General features: G+C 31.6%; 1 protein-coding gene across 1 annotated transcript; it reads right to left on the bottom strand.

Annotated features, from left to right (window-relative positions):
• Positions 1 to 23,066: 23,066 nt before the first annotated feature.
• On the bottom strand, positions 23,067 to 24,446 carry LOC111419179 (damage-control phosphatase ARMT1-like). Its single transcript, XM_071195051.1, has one exon. It carries the CDS (start codon positions 24,387 to 24,389, stop codon positions 23,085 to 23,087), a length of 1,305 nt encoding a protein of 434 aa, XP_071051152.1. The 5' UTR covers positions 24,390 to 24,446; the 3' UTR covers positions 23,067 to 23,084.
• Between the last annotated feature and the right edge of the window lie 659 nt (positions 24,447 to 25,105).

Raw genomic sequence — 25,105 nt, 5'->3', positions numbered from 1 at the left:
ATTCGCGATCGTAATCTTGTATATCATGACACATGAGGAATGTCTGGTGTCTCCGATGTCGGAAGACAATTCATACCGGTGTAACTGTCCCGAGCTGATTTATATCTCCGTCGTATCCATCATATTCGTCGACGTTAACATCCGTCGTTGTGCTTGCCTAATAAGAAGCTATTAGTGTACGTCATTTCAAAATAGGATGCGTAACCTCAAAGTTTATCGCTATACCACATTTAAAGAATTAGATCCGGGTTATTTATGGGAGTTATATTATATCAAATTAAAAAGGACATTTCAAACTTTGATTTGATATAAGAAACATTTCTTTATTCCTATAAACATGGCTTGGATGAATTTTTGAAATTGGAGTTAGATTTTCATATTCCAAGATTAGGTTGAATTGCAACCTAATATTTAAAAAAATCATAACTAATTTACTTATACGAGACAAGAAATGAGTCTTATATCACATTAAAAAGGAAATTTCAAGCTATAATTTGATGTATGATCGTTTAAAATCGATCTTAGTCGATAAATCGTTTCTAAGTCGATAGAAATACGATCTGGCTGAATGGTTGAATTTATAACGTGAGATAAGCGATTATCTCGAAAACGGTTGATTTTACATAAAAATGAACCAAATGAAAGTTGTTCTGTGCGAAGGGGGAAACTGTATGAAGGTTATATGAAGGTCACGTCCAATTTTTATATGAATTTTTAAACATTTTCATACATTGTCTTTAGTTCTTAATTCGTGGAATACTATTTAAGAATGCGGAACAAAAAAAAATCCAGAAGAGGTACAGTCAGAAAAAAAAGAGATGCTTTTTCGTATAGGCCGTCAAAATTACACAAAATCCCATATACAGTATGTAAAATGAACCCTGAAAATGTAATTTGGATGGCCTATACGAACGAAAGTTGACGCATCTCTTTTTTTTCTGATATTGCATATCCATATTGCGAGGACTATAATTAAGAAATTGATGAAGGTAATAGAAACTTCTTTCTCGCTAAATAATTTTAATTTCATTTACTCAAAAAACCGGTTTTCAAATGTTATCAAAAAGTAATTTTTGTCTTAATTGCTACTTTTATAACTTAAACATGAAAGCGGATATCAAAAATTCCATACGTTCAATAGAATCGTACCATATTTTAATGAATATCTTAGTAATTTGGCTTTCATTTGAGATAAAAAGCATCAAAATATCTTGAATGAGTCAAAAGTTATCCAAGAAAATTTCTTATCATTCTATTTTCATCAATTCTAGTTGCTCTAAATAACTTCATTTGATAAATTCTAGACGCAATATTAGACAATATCATATCACAATCGAATTCCAATTAATCAAGTTTTCTTTTAAGATATCGATCATTAAAATATGTTTATTCAATCAAATGTTATCAAAGAATAACTTTTGTATTAATTGCTACTTTTATAACCTAAACATGAAAGCGGATATCAAAAATTCCATACGTTCAATTGAATCGTACCATACTTTAATGAATATCTTAGTAACTTGGCTTTCATTTCAGATAAAAAGCATCAAAATATCTTGAATGAGTCAAAAGTTATCCAAGAAAATTTCTTATCATTCTATTTTGATCAATTCTAGTTGCTCTAAATAACTTCATTTGATAAATTCTAGACGCAATACTAGACAATATCATATCACAATCGAATTCTAATTAATCAAGCTTTCTTTTAAGATATCGATCATTAAAATATGTTTATTCAATCAAATGTTATCAAAGAATAACTTTTGTATTAATTGCTACTTTTATAACCTAAACATGAAAGCGGATATCAAAAATTCCATACGTTCAATTGAATCGTACCATACTTTAATGAATATCCTAGTAACTTGGCTTTCATTTGAGATAAAAAGCATCAAAATATCTTGAATGAGTCAAAAGTTATCCAAGAAAATTTCTTATCATTCTATTTTGATCAATTCTAGTTGCTCTAAATAACTTCATTTAATAAATTCTAGACGTAATACTAGACAATATCATATCACAATCGAATTCTAATTAAATAAGCTTTCTTTTAAGATATCGACCATCAAAATAAGTTTATTCAATCAAATGTTATCAAAGAGTAACGATCGTCTTAATTGCTACTTTTATAACTTAAACATGAAAGCGGATATCAAAAATTCCATACGTTCAATTGAATCGTACCATACTTTAATGAATATCTTAGTAACTTGGCTTTCATTTCAGATAAAAAGCATCAAAATATCTTGAATGAGTCAAAAGTTACCCAAGAAAATTTCTTATCATTCTATTTTGATCAATTCTAGTTGCTCTAAATAACTTCATTTGATAAATTCTAGACGCAATACTAGACAATATCATATCACAATCGAATTCTAATTAAATAAGCTTTCTTTTAAGATATCGACCATCAAAATATGTTTATTCAATCAAATGTTATCAAAGAGTAACGATCGTCTTAATTGCTACTTTTATAACTTAAACATGTAAGCGGATATCAAAAATTCCATACGTTCAATTGAATCGTACCATACTTTAATGAATATCTTACTAACTGGGCTTTCATTTAAGATAAAAAGCATCAAAATATCTTGAATGAGTCAAAAGTTATCCAAGAAAATTTTTTATCATTCTATTTTGATCAATTCTAGTTGCTCTAAATAACTTCATTTGATAAATTCTAGACACAATACTAGACAATATCATATCACAATGGAATTCTAATTAAATAAGCTTTCTTTTAAGATATCGACCATCAAAATAAGTTTATTCAATCAAATGTTATCAAAGAGTAACGTTCGTCTTAATTGCTACTTTTATAACCTAAACATGAAAGCCGATATCAAAAATTCCATACGTTCATTTGAATCGTACCATACTTTAATGAATATCTTAGTAACTTGGCTTTCATTTAAGATAAGAAGCATCAAAATATCTTGAATGAGTCAAAAGTTATCCAAGAAAATTTCTTATCATTCTATTTTGATCAATCCTAGTTGCTCTAAATAACTTCATTTGATAAATTCTAGACGCAATACTAGACAATATCATCTCACAATCGAATTCTAATTAATTAAACTTTCTTTTAAGATATCGATCATCAAAATATGTTTAGTCAATCCAATGTTATCAAAAAGTAACTTTTGTCTTAATTGCTACTTTTATAACTTAAACATGAAAGCCGATATCAAAAATTCCATACGTTCAATTGAATCGTACCATACTTTAATGAATATCTTAGTAACTTGGCTTTCATTTGAGATAAAAAGCATCAAAATATACATTCAAAGAATTAGATCCGGGTTATTTATGGGAGTTATATTATATCAAATTAAAAAGGACATTTCAAACTTTGATTTGATATAACAAACATTTTTGAAATTAGAGTTAGATTTTCATATTCCAAGATTAGATTGAATTGCAACCTAATATTTAAAAAAATCATAACTAATTTATTTATACGAGACAAGAAATGAGTCTTATATCACATTAAAAAGGAAATTTCAAGCTATAATTTCATGTATGATCGTTAAAATCGATCTTAGTCGATAAATCGTTTCTAAGTCGATAGAAATACGATCTGGCTGAATGGTTGAATTTAGAATGTGAGATAAGCGATTGTCTCGAAAACGGTTGATTTTACAGAAAAATGAACCAAATGAAAGTTGTTCTGTGCGAAAGGGGAAACTATATGACGATAGCATTTTTGACCATGACCTTGTTTTCAAGGTTATATGAAGGTCACGACCAATTTTTTAAATGCCACCCTATATCTATTCTTCAGAAACAATTAGCTAACGTTTATAATCTAGCAAGAACAAATAAGATATATGAATTTTTAAACATTTTCCTACTTACTTCGATACATATAATAATAATAATATTTATTGACAACTCATACAGAGATTACAACTCACAAAATAAAAGGAAATAAAAAAAACATACGTAACTTCAAAAGTTGTCAAAAAGAGTCGAGTCAATGCACCCAAGTAGGGTACTATTGCTTTTCATCGACCCTTGAAAATTTTGAAAAACAAGAAAAAATAAACAAAAAAAAATTAAGAAAATAATAATAATACTTAAGAGAAACAGGATATTTTGAAATATTTTGAAACAGGATAAACTTGATATAATAACATGATATAAAAAAAAAAACAAATATAGTATAACATTTTAAGACAATAAAATTATACACCTAACAATTTTAAATTTATATAAGTTTCAATTGGGTTGCCTCAGCTGAATTGCCTCTGCTGTTGAAGTAGCAAATGTTTTAAACTCTTCTTAAAAGAGAAAGCGCTCATTCCAGCCAACCAACCCTATCCAGAAAATGTGATACTCGACTTCGCCTACGCAAACCACACACGAACCGCAGACACGCATTTTGCGCCCTTTGAATTCTAGAAACATCCACACTATCCAGACAAGGATGATAGAGCACATCACCGAAATTAAATAGGGACAACACAAGGGTCTCACAAAGATGAGTTTTGATCTGTCTACTGAACAGATGCCTGTTACTATATAACAATCTAAGAGTAGAATAAGCTCGTTGCAATAACAAACTGACATGCCTTCTAAACCTCAAATTGCTATCCAAGATAATGCCCAAGTTACGTCCTTCCTTAACAACATTGAGCTTATTTCCATCAATGACGACACTAAAATCAGCTCCAATTGATTCAATAATGCTATCATTACCAAACAATTGAACAACTCATTTTTTAGGGTTTATTTGCAAACAAAGTTTATTAGCTTCTCCGATAAGCGCTGCCAAATCCGAATTTAACTGTTCTTGTGCAGAATTAATAGAATTAATGTCAAAACTATGTAATAGTTGGGTATCATCAGCATACATATATACTGAACAATGTTGCAAAACTGTGCAAAGACGGTAAGTGTAAATTAAATGCAGAATCGGACCCAAAACTGAACCCTGAGGAACACCTGACATAATTTGAAGTTTTTCAGATTCTAAATTGTTAAACTTGTGCGCGACCTAGCAGGTAAGATCTAAACAGATCCACAGCAGCATCGGAGAAGCCAATATGGTGCAACAAAGCAAGTAAGGTCGCATGGTGTAATGTATCGAAGGCTTTAGAAAAGTCCAACAATACGAGAGCAGCAGCATACCTATCATCACGTGCCCGAATGATGTCATCCACAACATCCAATAATGCAGTAGTGCAACTAAAACCTGACTGCCGTTGAGGCAAGATATTGAATAACTGTAACAATGACCTCACGCGAACAGCAACAATCATTTCAAAAATCTTAGATAAATTTGGTGAAATGCTTATGGGTCTTAAATCATTCAGCTCCTTGGGGTTGGATTTCGCAACTGGCGCAACCACAGCAAGCTTCCACTGCTCAGGAAATACCGAAAATTCAATACACCAATTAAAGATATGACACAGAAAGGGCAAGATCACAGGACAGCACAATCGTAACATTCTAAGACTGATCCTATCGGCACCAACAGCATTGCTTTGAATATCGTTCAATGTCTTCCATATTTCTTCCTCATCTGTGAAAGAAATCTGAAAACATTCGCTTACTTGTGGTATAACATTAGAGTAAAGACCGGAAATCATATCAGCATCGCCATGATGACATGTTTGGGTTGACAGAAAAAAATTGTTAATTTGTCATTCTCTTTAGTTCTTAATTCTTACAATACTATTCAAGAATGCTCAACAAAAAAAATCCAGAAAAGCCATCGGGTGACCTGGCTCGTCGGAAATACCTTTGGAAAGAGGTCTAAAAGGTTCAGACATATCTCCACCTTTGTCAATTTGATAATAGAATAACGCATAAAAAAAGACTTCGTGGAACTGCTTATGTCGGCATTTTCAGAATATCGAATTCTGAATTCATTCCATCATTTTACATTAAGGCAAAGTATTTAAACTGAGTCATTGAATCATGGATACTGTAAGTGTGGCAGAAAAAGTCGAAATGATTTTTATTTATGGAGAAAGTGGCAGAAAAGTTGCTGATAGTATAGCTTTGTATCGAGAACGTTTTCCTGATCGAAATACGCCGAGTTGTGAATGATTTTATTAACACAGGAAATGTGGAATTAAGAAAAAGAACTCGGCGAGCAACTGTAACTATGGAAGAAAAGGAAATTGCGGTATTAGCTAGCGTTGAGGTAAATCCTCAACACTCGACGACTTGCAATTGACGCCGAAATATCGAAGACCAGCATTTTAATTAAAAAAGCGCAACAAGTATCACCCATACCACATTTTATTGCATCAACAGCTTTATGGAGGTGATTTTGAAAATCGATTAATATTTTGTCAATGGGTACAAGAACAAATGCGGTTGGAGGTTCATCGTTTCTATGAGATTTAGTGAATTTCTTTGGTAACGTGCTATTCTCGGATGAATCTACTTTTACAAATAAAAGACAAGTCAATAGACATGACATGTACTATTGGAGCGTTGAAAATCCGAGATGGTTGCGTGAAGTAGAACATCAACGACCTTGGTCGGTTAATGTTTGGTGTGGCATAATTGGTGATAAATTGATCGGTCCATACTTTATTGATGGTATGCTGAATGGGGAGAAGTACCGAAATTTTTTAGATGACCTCTTATCAATGTTACTTGTAGATTTGAGCAGGGAAGAAAAATAAAATATGTGGCTGAAAAATGATGGATGTCCAGCACATTTTTCACATATTGCACATGAAGCTTTAGATCGGGATTATGCTGGGCGATGGATTGAAAGGGGAGGTCCAATTTCCTGGCCTGCCAGATCACCTGATTTAACACCTCTTTGATTTTTTTTAAGGATAATGTTTATCGCGAAGTACCGACTACGTCATTAAACATGAAAGAGCGGATAAGAAATGCATGCAGAAATAGTAGCCAAGAAAACCTTTTAAGATGTAAAGAAAGTTTTAGTAGAAGGGTTAATAAATGTATTGAAGTGGGTGGGGAAATATATGAACATTTATTATAAATTTTGTACTTGTTGTAGATTAATAGTATAGTTTAATCATTTTTTTATAAATAAACAATATTTCAAATTATTTGAATAAAAAAATTATTTAGATTTTGTCTACAAAAGATGGTAAAACCACACGGTAACTTTTTTTAAATTATTTTACTTTTATCCATAGATTCAGATGTTGCAATCAACGCTATAGGGTACCATTTAAAAAATCGGTCGTAACCTTCATATGACCTTGAAAATAAAATCAAGGTCAAAAAATGTTATCGTCATATCACTTCTTTATTTCTCTTCCAGTTTTCGTTCCATGAAGAACATTTTTCTTTTATTTCAGTATACTTTAAGATTTCTTTCGCATTTTTCGGTTTTTTAGTTTTACATATTTGACGATGAACGTAAGTCGCCATCTGTTCCTTTTATTTCTCAAGTTTATTCCTCGTTTTATCTCTTTCAGAATTTTTATTTCTGCCTAAACTCCATAGTTTAGAAATATCCTTTCACTAACTTGCAATAATAATCATTTATCCCTTTACATACTCTCGTTATTTAACTTCAACATAAAAAGCTTTTTGAGTAGTTTTTTGAAGGAATAATTAATATAAGAACATTTTCCCTCCCTTCTGTTTTTACCATAATGGCCCACCGCTGTTGATTTTGATGGTTTTTCATTTTTTGGACAGTTTTTACTATTCATCCTCGTATTCTTCCAAATTGACGGTAAATATTTATTTTGTAATTGATTGAGTTATATTTTTTGATATCATAGTAATATTTAATTACCTTTTGACATGTTATTCCTTTTTTTGTTTATTATTCTTAGTCGTGCCCGATGAAGAAAATATACCGTCGAAACATGTAGCACCGAAATAATTTAATAAATTTAACAATTTTCATCGTCTTTTGGGAATTTCTATTATCGTCATATGGTTTCCCCCTTCGTACAGAACAACTTTTGGTTCATTTTTATGTAAAATGAAAATCGCTTGTCTCACGTTAAATGGACCACCCTGTATATACAATGATGGGAAAACAACATGGTGGAAAAATATTCAAGCACCTCGACTCACCAAGCCTAAGACATCCTTGGACGAAAAAATCCACGCCGTCTCACATCATTATTACTGGCAGGATTTAAAAGACGACATGAGCTAGCAGGAAAGAGCTGCGCTACAACTTCCCAAGCTCAGAAAATCTTTGTAGTGGATATTACGAGACACTTTAATATATCCACCTCCAGTAACCACTGTTCAGCATTTTATGAGTATAAATATTTTCCATAACAAAACCAGATACCGAAGCAGTCATCTATCGGATACACACTGAAGACTCCATATGATTTGAATATCCCAGGATCATCACTTCCTGCAACAATCTGCAAGTCATAACGATCGAGTGGGACAGAACAACGAAGGGACGAATTCAAGTCATGAAAAATATCTCTGATTACAATTGTGAGAACATAACACGAGTAACTAGTAATGACCAACACCTTGGGAAACATTGCCTTTCTTCAAAATTTTCTCAAACCCTTTGTTTGATATCTTCTTTCGAATGCTGAACAGAAGAAGTAACCTATGATGCAGACTTAAATGATGAGGTATAACTAATCTAGGTGGTAAATTCTGAACTGTTATCACATAATTTTACTGTCCACAAGATAAATCTTGCTAATATCATTGTTGACGTCATCAATAAAAGTTCTACTACAGACGGAGTCATCATTAGCAATGTTTTAATACAATGATACAGTACGCAATAACTAAGAACTTTAATTCCATTTCAATCTCCTTCACTCAAACCAAAGAGAGAATCAGGAAGATTGAAACAATGCTTAAAAAGGGAATCGGCTTTCTTCTCAATCTCCTAGCTACGACGAACTCATAACAGTGCGGCGTGTTCTCAACAATGACACTAAAATTTAGTTAATTCAAACTGACTTCGTTTGGCCTCAAGAATACTTGATGACAAAAGAAATATGATTAGAGTGCCTACATGTGGTATGGGGCAAATACTTCAGACCATATCTTAAGAATTGCACTGACAGCGATTTAGCTATGGTCATAAACACTCAGTGAACGAAACTACAAAGCTAACAAAGTTTAAATGAAAAAAAGAATCCTGCAACTTCTTATCCATGTTGTCAGCACAGCGAAGTATCATCACAAAACCGGCACGAAGAATCAATTATCGTCGCTGTCAGTATTGCGAACATAAACAAAATGGTAAAAGAAAGTCAAAGCAAAATCTGAGGTAGTTCGCAACAAGTTGGAAGAATATACACAATGATGGGCCAACAACATGGCGAAAAAATATTCAAGCACCTCGACTCACCAAGCCTAAGATATACTTGGATGAAAAAAACCACGCCATCTCACGCCATTATCACTGGCAGGATTTAAAAGACGACATGAGTTAGCAGAAAAGAGCTGCGCTACAACTTCCCAAGCCCAGAAAATCTTTGTAGTGGACATTACGAGACACTTCAATATATCCACCTCCAGTAACCGCTGTTCAATATTTTAGGAGTATAAGCATTTTCCATAACAAAACCAGATACCGAAGCCGTCATCTATCGGATGCACACTGGAGACTTCATATGACTTGAATATCCCAGGATCATCATTTCCTGCAACAATCTGCAAGTCATAACGATCGAGTGGGCGGTTAGGTATTTATAAAATGGGTATTTATCGGGGTTTAATTTATTTATCGGGGTATTTACCCCGGCCCAGGGTAAATACACAACCAGTACATATAAAAGTGATACAAGTAAAAATATAACAGATTCGGAAAAAATGTAGAGGAAGATGATAAAATGGGCGTTGAAAACGAGGAATTATCAACGATCCAAGACGTATTATAATCAGGCAACCACTGCTTATTCTTCATTCTTGCGACGATGATTCGCCCAGTTCCCCTTGAGCTTTGTCGCCATGTTGACCACATCATTTACACCATTTCTTCTTTGTAGGTCTTCATTTCGTGTGTGGTCCCTCAGGGTTACACCCAGCATCGACCTCTCCATCTTTCTTTGCGCTACCTTGAGCATCCTGGCAATGGCCACTGTTAATGTTAAAGTTTCGGAACCGTATGTCATAACCAAAGGAGGAAGCACGCATTGATTGAAAGCCTTTCTTTTCAAATATACAGGAATATCGATCATGAAGATGTCTCTAAGTTTCCCTTAGGCTGCCCATGCGAGTATCATCCTTCTGTTTAGTTCGCTTGTTTGATTATCTGTCAATACACGAACTTCATGGCCAAGATATACATAACTGTCAACCCTCTCAATCTCATTATCCCCAATGTAGATGTTAGCTGGGAACAAGATTTGTCATAAATTTTGATTTCTCCACGTTGATCTTTAGTCCGACTCTTGCACACCTCCTGTAAGTCGTTCAGCATCAGTTTCATCTCTCCAAGGCTATCCGAAATAAGGACTATATAAATTACTTAGGTATTGCCATCAATGTTTATACCTTTTTTGGTCCAATCCAGTTGTTTAAATGCACTTTTCAGGACTGTGATGAACAATTTGGGTTCGACATTGTCTTGTCGTTGGTTTATCGCCTTGTCTTACCCCACGCCCAATGGGTATTCGGTCACTTTCGTGCAATCTTACCGTCATTGTAGCTTTCTTGTAAATGTTATACATAAGTTTGGTGTATCGATAATTGACTCTGCATTCTTGAACTACTTGCAAAACTGCCATTAACTCAATTTAAATCAAATTTTATAAATACCTCTAAATACCCATCTTGGGTAAATACCCCCGGGTATATATCCAAGGAATTTTTCCTTGAAAATAAATACCCGGGTATTTAACAATAATGTAATAATGTAATGACCAACACCTTGGGAAACATTGCCTTTCTTCAGGATTTTCTTCATCTCCTTATCTGATAACTGTTTGGGTAAAAATCATGCACAATTTTGAAATCTGCAAATCTAACTCTAAATTTAACCATTCATACAGATCGTATTAATAAAAAATACCCTAATTATAGCTTGGAATCTCATCTTTAATTTGATATAAGACTCACTACTTGTCTCTTATAAATGAATTAGTTATAATTTTTTAAACATTGGGTTGCAATTCCACCCTATCTTGGAAAGTAAAAATCTAAACCTAGTTTAAAAAAAATATATCCAAACATTGATTTTCTTCAAGATTTACTCAATCTCTTTGTCTGATATCTTCCTTGGTTTTGGTTTGCTACTGCGTTATATGTGTCATAATGGCGTATATGAATCAGACTTCAATAAACTTCTATTCCATGTATGAACTTAGATCTCCATCATTTCTTATTCTTTGCCAGATTTCTGGCTTCCTGCATACATTTCCCTTTCTTCACGATCATATGTAATACTGCTTTGTTCGAAGTCTGTCATGGTCTTCTTCTCCTTCTTGATGCTCCTTGCAACCTAGCCTGCCACATCTCGTTTACTTGTCATGCATCCTTTGGAAGTGAACCCACCTACTTAATTGTCTTCTTACTTCTCTCATTCAAGCCATAAATTAAATAAAAAAGCCCTTATTTAGGGTTCTCTCCATGTCTTTGTTTGATATCTTCCTATATTTATCTGGTACGTAACCAATTCTGACATTTCCTCTTCTGAGACCGTTCGGACATTCACATTTTCTGTTTTACATCTTTATAGCTCCTCAATATTATTGGCAACTTCACTGTCTTTAACTTCTTTGATTCCAGCTCAATCAATTTTTTCATTTTAGATTGACTTTTCATCTTCCTCTGGGCAATTATCGTAGTTATAAGATTCTGATTATCTCACCCAGTTTTGGAAACTCCTCATTGATGCGTTTCTATCCCATCATAGTTATAAAAAATAACTAAATACTCAAAATTGCAACTTTATTATGAGGTCAAGTCATGTTAAAGGTATAATAATGACTCAATTGACCCAAATAGATCGTTAATGGACCGTTGTAAAAAGGTGAAACGATGAACGATTTAAAGTTACGACCAGTTTCCATTCGCAGTTAACACGAACTGCACCAAAACTACCCAGTCATTTCAATAAACCGAATACCAATTTTTGATATAATCAAACGATTACGTGATATGAAACTATTTCGTTATACATAATAGCCTCGGTATTAACATTATTGGCATTTCCGTAAATATTTCGTGCGCTAATCCAGTTTGAACAATAAAGTAAAACGGAGATTTTAAAAAACTTTAAATTATTGTGAAATGTGCCAATAAACATCGGAATTGAACGGTTCTTTTGTAAACAGCATGAAAATACGAGGGAAAAACTATAAAAAAAAGGAAAAAGCGATCGCAACGGGGCGTCGCAACAAATTGCCGTTGGGAAACAGATGTTTTATACGTTTTCCGGGTCGTCACGTGGCGTTGACGTTCTAGAGAAATTAATTTGGCTTTGTTTCTACAGGAAAAAGCTCCATGTTATTTTTATTCGCTTTTAAAAATTTGCTACAATTTATATTTAATCTCTTTATTCCCAAAATCACTCTTGGAAACATTATAATATGTATAGAATCAATCTTGTTAACCCTTTTTGGATCCAATGTATCGTCTTGTTAGTTAGTACCGGGTCGGAAATTCGATCGTAGTCGAAAATTTCTGTTTCGTCGTGTTTACAAGTTCCCGGTACCCATGTAATTTTACCGGTAGGCACTTCTCCGATGTCAGACAGGTGTCACGTGGACCGAATACATGATGTAAAGGTGTTAGGAAACCCTGCATCACCGCGTCTGCCAATATCCAATTACTTCACCTCTTTATACAAATGCAAATTATATTAAAGCAATTCAATGACACTCAAAAAATATATAACAAGATTTTAAGAACGATTTTAAATTTGAACTCTGAAGACTATTTAGAACCTGGAACTGACAACTATTTAAAACGTGCACCCGACGAATTTTATTGAACTTGCCACCAACGATTATTTTGCACTCGACCTGATTCTTTTGGATCTACACCCGACGATTTTTGAACAATAAATGTCAATAATCTGAATAAAATTCTTAAACACATTATCACTCAGAACTATTGCTCTTTCAATAACAAAAACTACAAAATAAATGAAGGTTTACCTATGGGTATGCCCTTATCTGGCATAGTAGCAGATATATTCCTCGATCATTATGAAAGTGAATATATACTAAACAACTTGAACCCATATAAAAAACATATAGTCAAATGGTTAAGATATGTTGATGATATTTTCTGTGTTTGGGAAGGAGATCTAACCACGTTAAATGATTTTCACAATTATATTAATCAACTTCACGACAACTTAAAATTTTCTATGGAATTAGAAAGAGATAACATCTTGAACTTTTTGGATTTAGCTATAATCAAAATCGATAACACAATAATAATATAACAACTATCTTCAATTTCTACAATAATCCCATTCGATTCAAATCATCCTTTTTCGAATTTAGATTTCTCATTAATAGACTCTTTAGTTATCCTCTTTCCACGGTAAATCAAAATAAAGAATTGAATTTCATTTTTGAATTGGCTAAATGTAATAACTACAAGAACCATTAACAATCTAATTAATAAAATTAAAGCACAACATGATCCTTTGTTTACTAAAGGTACACATAATAAAATATACACGTCACTTCCTTTCAATCACTTCACTTTATCGCTTAAAAAGTCTTTTCGGAATATAATATAAACTTAACTTTCTCTAATAATAGCACCATTCTGAATCTATTATCTAATTTTCACTTTAATAAATACAACATACTTAAAGAATGTGGAGTTTATTCCATCAATTGTTATAATTGTAACAGCAAATATGTGGGACAAACAGGACGAAAGCTAGAAAACAGAATAATAGAACATAAAACTAAATGCAGCTTTAATGTATATAAACATACGGTACAAACCGGACACAAAATAGATTATGAAAATATAAAACTTATTCACAAACGTGATAAAGGTATCTGCTTAGATCTTTTAGAAGCATTAGAAATTGCAAAACACAGTAAAAATAAAAACTACATCATGTTAAATGATCAACTGGATATGAAGTTTACACCGCTTTTTCAATGTCTAAGAAATATTTGATTTTATTTTTCAAAATCGCCGCTTTTTCATTTCGTTTACCTGTTTCTATCTTGGCATGTGTCTTTCATACAAGTTTTAAAGGTCATCCATTTTAGTGTTATTTTATACATCGTTTGTGAAGAAACTGTTTTGTCTTTTTACAGTTTATTTATTTATATATTGTATTTTATAGTGTAATTTCATTTTTTAAAATGTTTTTTATATGTCTGTTCTTTGTGATGTTAATTTTATTTTATTGACCGTAAGTTCTATAAGAATTTTAATTTTTAATTATTAAAAGTAATTAAAATATAATTGTAAATTTGGCTGAAGATGACTAAGTAAAATTAGTCGAAACCGGTTCCGTTAAAATAAATTGAATTTTGCAAGATAAAAAGTTATATTTATTTATTTATTATTTTAATACCTTCAGAGAAGAACTCAATAAATCACTTCTCTCGATGTCTATATGAAGAGAAGGCAGTTCCAGGTCGAAGGAGATTTTTCTCTTTTAGTCGTGAACCTACACACAGAAAAATATAGCTTTATATTTAAGAAAATTATATTTTTACGATTATTCTCTTCAATTAAAAATTATTATTCTCAACTTAAGAATATTTTCTGTATTTATCGGTTTGGAAAAAGAAAAGTATCTTTTTATTGAAATGTTTTAGTACAAGAGTGGAAGTTTTTAGTAAGGAGCCCCCATATTTTTATATTGAGAAAACCAACCTATTTTTATTCAAAAGGTCTAAATCATTAGCTATAGCACTCATACTCTTGAAATAAATATATATATAAAATTTTATAATAACAAGAAATTGTTTTGATGGAAAATTATTGCCATTTTAGCTCATAGTTTTAGATGAAACATTAATTAATTGTTTTAATCACCGATATTCTTGATTTCAATTTGGAATCTTTGTTACGAACTTCCCCAATGGGAGCCAATATTTTGAAGTATCACAGTTTTGAAGAACATGGTATGCTGCAAACAACATGATCCATCACCTATATACTTTCATACTTAAACAGTAAGTACCTAAATTAGAAATTGATCTTAAATAAGTGTTATCTTCTTTAGTCGTCTTACACATGACAACTACATAAAAATCTGCAATAAAATCATTGAAATTTTTCCCAATGAACCGAGATCGATTGGTGCGAAAAATGATTCATGCATTGGTAAAACTATTATGGCCAAACGCAAATTGGTAGATAAGGTTAGAAATATAGTGCACAAAAGTGGCATAACGAGACGAAAACCTAAGAAAGAGGTTTTGTTTAATAGCGATCCGTCAGATAAATTCACTTATGTGATTTCACATGTCTGGAATTTAATGTTGATGTTCTTTTTGAGATGAAGAAGCAATAAAATCAAAAGAACGGTTGTCGCTTAGAAATGAGTCTTTTAATAAAGTGTTTGAACATTGGAAAAAGTCGTATTCGTTAAGGTCAAACAGTACAATACGAAATTTACAGCATTATTTAACGGAGATTTGAAGATGGTGAAAAGATTAGAAAAGATTCAAACAAAAAATTCATTATATCATATCAATAATATAAAATTATTATTACAAGAAAATATATTTTTTAATTAAGAAAATGGTATACTTGTTATAAATAAATGATTTCTTTTTATCAAAGCATTCATTCTTTCATTATCGGGTTTAGCAGTGCGTCTTCATTAAATCAGTAAACTAGGTGGATCCGAATGTAACGTTTAAAGAGACCCCCCTCTAAAAAGATATGTCGCATCTGGGTGACAAAGAATCGAGTGTTGTAGCGGCAATTTTTAAATTTGTAATGGATGGGACACAGAAAGATATCACTCAACAGAACTCAACAAGAGTCTTCTGAAAGCATTAAATAGCCTTTGCCAACAATATCTAGCTTTCTCAAAGCAATTAATGGTCTTTTCAATAATATTTAGCATTCTTAAAGTAGTTAATAGTCTTTTGGAAACAGTATCTTGTCTTTCCAAGCAGATAATAGTTTCTGCCAATAGTATTTAGTCTTCTCCAAGCAGGTCGTAATCTTTTCTAGTAGTATATAGGGCTTTGAAAGCAGTAAGTAGTCTTATGGAAGCAGTATCTCGTCTTTCCAATCAGTTTGTAGTTGTTTGTTAGCACTATCTAGTCTTCTCCAAGATATCTCTTCTTTCCATGTAGTTATTACTGTTTTCCAGCAGTATCTAACTTTCTGGAAGCAGTAGACAGCTTTTTGGAAAGCATATCTCTTTTCTAAACAATTATTAATGTCTTTGAAAGCAATAAATAGTCTTGGAAGCAGTATTCCGCCTGTCTAAGTAGGTCAAAACCTTTAACAGCAGTGTTTAGCGTTCTGGAAGCAATAGGTATTTTTTTGAAAACAGTATCTAGTCTTTTCCTAGTAAGTTGTGGTCTTTTTCTGCAGTCTCAATATATTGGCAGTGAGAATATACACTATGTTCTCAACGTGGTGGAGTCCATTGTTCGTGCAAGGTGTTCGATGGTCGTTTGGTTCATGAAATAAGAAAAAAGATTGCATCCAAAAAATTTTAAGTTAATAATGATGATGTACATTTCGCCATTTTTGCTACAAATCTATCTGTTTTTAATCATACATGGATTAAATCTATCTAGCTGCTTTTTCTTTGGTTGTATATGTCGTTATGCATTTGAAAATGGCGTGTTCGCTGGAAAATGTACTCGAAGCGAAAAAGTCGCTTGCGGAAAATTAAAAGGTCCGTCGGAATTAATATGCAAATGTGCCAACTAGCGAATGGATCCAGTCAAAGGATACGGGCAGGGGTCGCTTATATTGCGCCTTAATTATACCGGACATTACAACTCCACACTGAAAGGATAATTAACGACGAACTGGGTACATAAAAAAGTTGTGCTTTAAGCAAATAACGTAAATTCATTAAAAATTTACTGCAATTTTCTTTATTATAATAGAACTTCAAGATAATTATTTCTTTTTGACTTAATCACAACAACAAAGAAAAAAAAATAAAAAAAAAAACGTATTAATATGGAAATTCCGTTTTGGTACAAATCCTAATCTTTTCCTAACAATCTTGCGTGTTTAGATAAAAAAACCAAAAGCCCTTAATTCAACACGACTTTTACCCCCAAAAAAAAGGAATCAATATTTACATTATTAACGTTTAACAAAATGATTTCCTCTTCATTTTTCAAAATCTACATAAATCCGTGAACGTAGAAAATTAATATTCATGCCGGTTTTAATAAAACGGGAGACCATCTTCGTTGGTGCAAGGTTTTGCCGTTTATCAGAGCATAACCGGAAAATGTAGGAAGAGATGGGATGAAGTTCATTTCGAGTAGTGAGAGAAATCCTGCTTGGAGAGGAGAGGAGTCGAACGAACGGAACACCATCTATTCAAATGACGGGGGAATTAAATTGGCAGTTTAAAAGGAACTAATCCGAACTGGGCGTTTCGTGAATATATGTACGACTACTTCTTGGATATCGTAGTTTCCATGTCCGGATTTAACGATTTAAGCTCGCGTTGAAGCGAAAATGTTCTTAATTGAAAATTTATTATTATTTGATTCCTTAAATCTCGACCTAAAGATTCCTGAAAACGCAACATCAAATCTACCGCACACTGTAGTATATCGGTTTCAGTACACACAATAAATATCGGTTTGGTGAATGTACGTGAAACGTTTTGGTCGCACGAACGAGCGAATAGTACGCCATCGTTTCGAGCAAATATTTCCCGTTTAAACGGACGAATCGTGCAAAATTCGAAACCCCACGGATTTATAACTGCTCCACTAGAAAATTTACGTCATTGTTGTTACAATTTCGAACAGTAGTCACGTTGTAAATATATAAGCACTTTGTTTATTATTTAAATTTGAACTAAAATTGTACAAAATGTTATAATTCAATATGTATTTTGTTGTACATTTTGATATTACAGGAGTAGAGGTAGGATGATTTTTGAATTTCAACTATGCACATTTGACTGTTGTAAAAAAAGATTATCAGGAAATTCTAGTACATCTTGAAATCAAATGTATACTTGGAATAGACTTTAATGCAAAACATATGTCTTGAGGTTCTCGCTTGACAAATGCAAAAGGAAGAAAACTGAAACATGCAATAGAGGCCCTAAATTGTGAGGTGCTTTCCACTGGTAAGCCAATTTACTGCCCAAAAGATAGAAGTAAAATTCCGGACCTGCTTGATTTTTAATAATAAATCATAATAATAAATAAATGATAAAACTAAACTAAATAAAATAATAGCCGAATTAAGAGCATTAACAGATAGTCAAACAAAATAATATTCAAAATTACTTAAAAGACCTTACTGACGATGCCGGTACTGATTATTCTCTGTGGAAGGCAACAAGAAAGCTTAAAGTTCCAAAAACACATACACCTCCAATTCAAAATAGTAATGGAAATTGGGCTAAGAGCAATCAAAAAAAAGTTAATTTGTTTGCTGAAAATCTGAAAGAAACTTTTACATCAGACAGTCCAACAACTATGTTGAATAGTGTTCCTAGCATAATTCAAAGTGATCAGCAAAGTAATATACCATGTGTAAGAATGAAAGAACTGTATTATGAAATACAAAAACCAAATATAAAGAAATCAGTAGGATATGACCTAATTAATAGAGAAACATTGAAACATCTACCAAAACGGGCGATTGCAAAACTATTACATATAATTAATGCTACTTTTAAACAGAAATACTTTCCAAATATATAGAAAGTTGCTTAAATAATAATGATACCAAAACCTGGTAAACCACCCACAGATGATGCATCATATAGGCATTATAGGCCAATCTCATTATTACCCTTATTATCAAAACTACTTAAAAAATTACTATTAAAAAGACTAAAACCTGTCACAGAAGAAAAAGCCCCAATACCAACCCATCAATTTGCGTTTCAGAATAAACATGCAACAATAGACCAAGTGCATAGAATAACGAATACTATCGAAATAGCAATGAAAGAAAATAAAGTCTGCACCGCCGTATTTTTGGATGTTGTACAAGCTTTCGACAAAGTCTGATTAGATGGTTTAAGTCAAGTATTAAGATCGTATCTTTCTGATCTATATTTTAGAGTAAAATACGAAAACGCTTATTCACCACTACATGAAATACAAGCCGGAGTTCCTCAAGGAAATGTGCTTGGCCCAACACATTCGATCTTTCTCAGATACCAGAAACTTTAACAGCTATATTCGCAGATGATACAGCGATCTTGGCTGTTGCAGAAAATAAAGTAGTTGCTGCAAATAAGTTACAATTGGCCTTAAATTCAATAAAAATCTGGACCAAACGATGGCTAATAAAACTAAATACAAATAAATCGTCATACATAAACTTTACTTATGAGAACGTAAACTATGTCCCAGTACACATAAATGGCAATGCTGTCCCTTACGCCGACACCCCTAAATATCTTGGTATGACGCTGAATGCCAAACTCAAATGGAAAAAAAAAACGTGAGTTTTTAGAAGTTTTCGCCATTGGACGAAAATGATCAATGTGATAAGTGTGCAATGGAAGATCGTCTTTCTATATAGGATTCAACAACCTTTCAGATTTTTTCTCTACAAGTATACATCATATGCAGTTTTGAATCACTTTCTTAATTTTGTCATCTAAATTTGGTATGTAATAATCTCTTCTAATTAACTCCTTCGTCTTTTTTAAAGCAAAATGAGTATTTCGATGAGCTTCTCTTATTATTTTTTGTTGCATGTAAGCTGGAATGACTAATAATTTTTGGCCATCAATATTTTTATAAAGGATGTTTTTAGCTATCTCATAGTGTTCGTATACATTACTTTCTAAGATCTTCATTATGGTTCGTAGATGCTCATCAGCCCTTGCTATACATTCCAAAAATCCAGTTTGTACTATCATCGTTATCGGATTTCAATTAACAGCATCACAGTTCTTCATTCGATGTCTAGACCGATGTTCAATCATGTAGTCAAATTCTTTTAGTAACAACGCCCATCGTGCACCTCTTGTACAAAAGGGTTTCTTTTTCAGCGTTGCTGCAAATGCTACACAGTCAGTTAATATTTTAAAATTACGTCCCAATAAATAAACTCGAAATTTCTTTCGTACTTCTATTATAGCAGGTACCTCAAGTTCATAGCTGTAATACTTCTTTTGTGCGTCTGTCGTTTTTCTACTCCAATAATAAACTGGATATAACTTTCCATCATCTTGGTCTTTCTGTAGCAATACTGCAGTCTTCTTTGCTTGCATCTACATGAACTTCAGTTTCATTGTAATAGTTAAAAATTTGCAATACTGGTTCACTAGTTAGAATCTGTTTAAGATCCTAAAATGCTTGCTCTTCTTCTTTTCCAAATACAAGCTTTTTGTGTTGTCTTAATATATCGCTTAACGGTTTTACAATCAAAGAATACTCAGGAAGTACCTGAAATAACCAGTCGTCTCGAGAGCGAATTGCGATATGATGATGAAATAAAAAACGTTTTAAAGCAAGTTTGATAAAGATTTAAAGTAGAAAAAATAATTTCTTATTTTGCGTAAATCTCATTGCTATGATTTTTTTAAAGTAAACCCTACATCTATATTTATATTTTAAATATTAATATTTACAACATCATATCTCAAGAGCGAACTGAGATATTACGATGAAACAAAAAACATTGCAATACAAACTTGATAAAAGTTTATTGTGCCATAGATAATTGCTAACTTTCCATAAACTTCGTTGTTATGATCTTTTAAACCCACCTCTGCACGATTGCTATGATAGATTTGATGAATACAAATTTAGAAAATCGTATCTCGAGAACGAATTGAGATATGATAATGAAATAAAAAACGATTTAAAGCAAATTTAATCCAGATTTAACGTAGAAAAAATAATTTCTTATTTTAAATAAATCTCATTGCTATGATTTTTTAAACTAAACCCTACATCTTTATTTATATTTTAAATATTGATATTCACAACATCATATCTCAAGAGCGGACTGAGATATTGCGATGAAACAAAAAACATTGCAATACAAATTTGATAAAGGTTTATTGTGCCATAAATAATTGCTAACTTTCCATAATCTTCGTTGTTATGATCTTTTAAACCTACCTCTGCACGTTTGCTGTGATAGATTTTATGAATACAAATTTAGAAAATTGTATCTCGAGAACGAATTGAGATATGATGATGAAATAAAAAACGTTTTAAAGCAAATTTAATCCAGATTTAACGTAGAGAAAATAATTTCTTATTTTAAATAAATCTCATTGCTAAGGTTTTTTAAACTAAGCCCTAAATCTTTATTTATATTTTAAATATTGATATTTACAATATCATATCTCAAGAGCGGACTGAGATATTGCGATGAAACAAAAAACATTGCAATACAAATTTGATAAAGGTTTATTGTGCCATAAATAATTGCTAACTTTCCATAATCTTCGTTGTTATGATCTTTTAAACCCACCTCTGCACGATTGCTGTGATAGATTTTATGAATACAAATTTAGAAAATCGTATCTCGAGAACGAATTGAGATATGATGATGAAATAAAAAGCGTTTTAAAGCAAATTTGATCAAGATTTAACGTAGAAAAAATAATTTCTTATTTTAAATAAATCTCATTACTACGGTTTTTTAAACTAAACCCGAAATCTTTATTTATATTTTAAATATTGATATTTACAATATCATATCTCAAGAGCGGACTGAGATATTGCGATGAAACAAAAAACATTGCAATACAAGTTTAATAAAGGTTTATTGTGCCATAAATAATTGCTAACTTTCCTTAATCTTCGTTGTTATGATCTTTTAAACCTACCTCTGCACGTTTGCTGTGATAGATTTTATGAATACAAATTTAGAAAATCGTATCTCGAGAACGAATTGAGATATGATGACGAAATAAAAAGCGTTTTAAAGCAAATTTAATCCAGATTTAACGCAGAAAAAATAATTTCTTATTTTAAATAAATCTCATTGCTACGGTTTTTTAAACTAAACCTTAAATATTTATTTATATTTTAAATATTGATATTTACAATATCATATCTCAAGAGCGGACTGAGATATTGCGATGAAACAAAAAACATTGCAATACAAATTTGATAAAGGTTTATTGTGCCATAAATAATTGCTAACTTTCCATAATCTTCGTTGTTATGACTTTTTTAACCCAACTCTGCACATTTGCTATGATAGATTTTATGAATACAAATTTAGAAAATCGTATCTCGAGAACGAATTGAGATATGATGATGAAATAAAAAGCGTTTTAAAGCAAATTTGATCAAGATTTAACGTAGAAAAAATAATTTCTTATTTTAAATAAATCTCATTGCTATGGTTTTTTAAACTAAACCCTAATCTTATCCCTATCTTTATTTATATTTTAAATATTGATATTTACAATATCATATCTTAAGAGCGGACTGAGATATTTCGATGAAACAAACTTATATATATAAACTTCGTTGTTACGATTTTTTAACCTCAATTTGAAATTCAAATTTGGAATATTTATTTGATATCAAATTCTCATATCTAAGTTAGCGACCTACGCTTAATCAGGTAAAGTCATAGAGGTTGTACAGAATATGGTATTAATTACAGCAACTCATCAATAATATATTTCCACCATAATCGTTTACATCTGGGAGTTAAAGAGGAGGATATGTGCTTAATAATAGCTTAGAATGCCTTCTTCAAGATGATATATGATACTTTATATATTATTATAGATAATAACATTCAAAATTGATCAAACATTCTAAGATAATTTCTAATAGATATCGATTTTTAAAAAATGACTGCTGTGTTATATCTGGAGAGTTAAAGAATAAGATATATCATAGGTGATAGTTTGAAATGCCCTTTTTAAATTGTGTATTATACCACAATTGACATAAAAAATCATATTGGGCTTAATTCCCGATGTTTTTAAATAAATTATATCTTAGAGAATGTCCTCTTCAAGATGATATATGATCAGTTATATGTTTTATAATAAAATTTCTTAGAAAAAAATGTTGGAAGAAACAATTTTTTTATTCATACTCCTCAATTAAATTAGAAAACTGTATAACACCAAATGAACCATTAATAAGCCAATCTTTATCGCTTTTTTCAGCTTCTTCAGCAACATCCGGTTTTAATCCACAAACTAAATCCGCTTTTAACGTTCTCAAAGTACACAAAACCGTGGGATAAAATCCCTGCAAAGCATCTTTAAACGGAGTGGTGTAAAGCCAATTTTTATCCCCCACCAATTTTCGATAATTCAAATCTCCTTTAAAAATGACAATTTTAGCTTCTCCCAATTGTTTGTATAAATCCGGATCGATTCTGCGCATATCTTTATAAGTATACGGCAAAGTCCAAAAATCAAAAGTTTCAATCTTCCAAGAACCTTTTTTGAGATAATTTAACCACCGATCACCAATTTTCTTTAAAGTTCCGTTTTTATTCGATTTTATCAGACGTAAAGTTGAATCAAAATCGTTTTTTGTTACATCCGATATAAACCAAGGAAAACTTTTTACATAAAAACGAACAGTTTGGGCTAATTTCATTTTTATTATAAAATCAGCTAAACACATATCACTGAAAAACTCATACCCGGTGTTATCCAAAACGATATCGACGATTGAAGAAACTCTTTCTGCAACATTTGAGATTGTATTCCAAATATCTTCGGAAGAATCGGATAAAATCTTTGAGTTTAACGTTTCTAAATTATCCACGTGACTAACTTCTTCTTTAATTACACCACAAGAAATTGATAAATCGCATTTGTTACCCCACAAATTTAATTTTAATAAATTAATGAATTCTTTTTCTTGCTCGCATTCTGGGTTGCTTAAAGTTTTATTTAAATTGGACCCCAATTGAATCATTAAAGGTACCGCAGTCGTAAATGATTCTTCTTTTTGCCAAGTAAATAAATCTAAATTTGTAAAAAATTGGGTTTGTATTGTTATGCAGCTTAATCGGCGATAAAAATAACACTCTAAATGTAGCCAGTTTGAATTAAACGAGGTTGGCTCAATAATCTTTGTGCTTTGTTCTTCTAAAAATTGGTTGTAAAGATCAGCATCTGGAGTTCCTTCAATTTTAATGATGGGTTTATTCTCTCGAATCTCGCGTTTTAATTTCGTTATTTCTTTAATTACTAATTTTAATTCATCCCCAGCGTACAAACCATACTTTTTTAAAATATCTTGCTTATTATCTTTCAATGTGTTAATAAGTTCTGTTAATATTTTTGGAATTCGCTCGTTTACGGTGAGATATGCAAAGCTCCTTTTATAAAACGCTGTTAATGATGCGTTTATTGGCGTTTTAAGATCCATTCCATTAATTTTTATAAATAATTTAGACTAATAACCTTAATAATTTGACATTTTGTGTTAATCAACTTGACTTTGGAGATAACCAATATTTAAGACATCGCTGCTGGGATATATTTGGGAGTTAAAGAAGAAGATATATCTTAAATGATAGCTTGAAATGTCCTTTTTAAACTATGATATAACACATTGACGTATTATTTTAAATTTTGATCAAAAGAATATTTTTTGAAAATGTTGCATTTTTGATCTATTAACAAAATTCCTCAAATTTCAAAAAATCATATTTAGCTTAATTCCGGATGCTTGTAAAGAAGTTATATGTTGAATGAAAGCTTAGAATGTCGTCTTTAAGATGATATATGATACGGTATATGTTAGGTAATAAGATTTCGTAGAAAAACAGATTTTAAAAGAAGTTGTTCAAACATGATGAGACAATATCTGATGGATATCGGTATTTAAAAAATCGCTGTTGGGATATATCTGGGAGTTAAAGAAGAAGGTACAGCTCAAATGATAGCTTGAAATGTCCTCTTTAAATTGTGATATAACACATTGACGTATTTTTTTAAATTTCGTTCAAAAGAATATTTTTTGAAAATGTTGCATTTTTGATCTATTAACAAAATTCCTCAAATTTCAATAAATCATATTTGGCTTAATTCCGGATGCTTGTAAATAAGTTATATGTTGAATGAAAGCTTAGAATGTCCTCT

The sequence above is a fragment of the Onthophagus taurus genome, chromosome 3 (genome assembly GCF_036711975.1).
Source record: "Onthophagus taurus isolate NC chromosome 3, IU_Otau_3.0, whole genome shotgun sequence".
Lineage (NCBI taxonomy): Eukaryota > Metazoa > Arthropoda > Insecta > Coleoptera > Scarabaeidae > Onthophagus > Onthophagus taurus.
The sequence above is the reverse complement of the archived record's forward strand: the minus strand, read 5'-3'. Positions and strand labels throughout refer to the sequence as shown.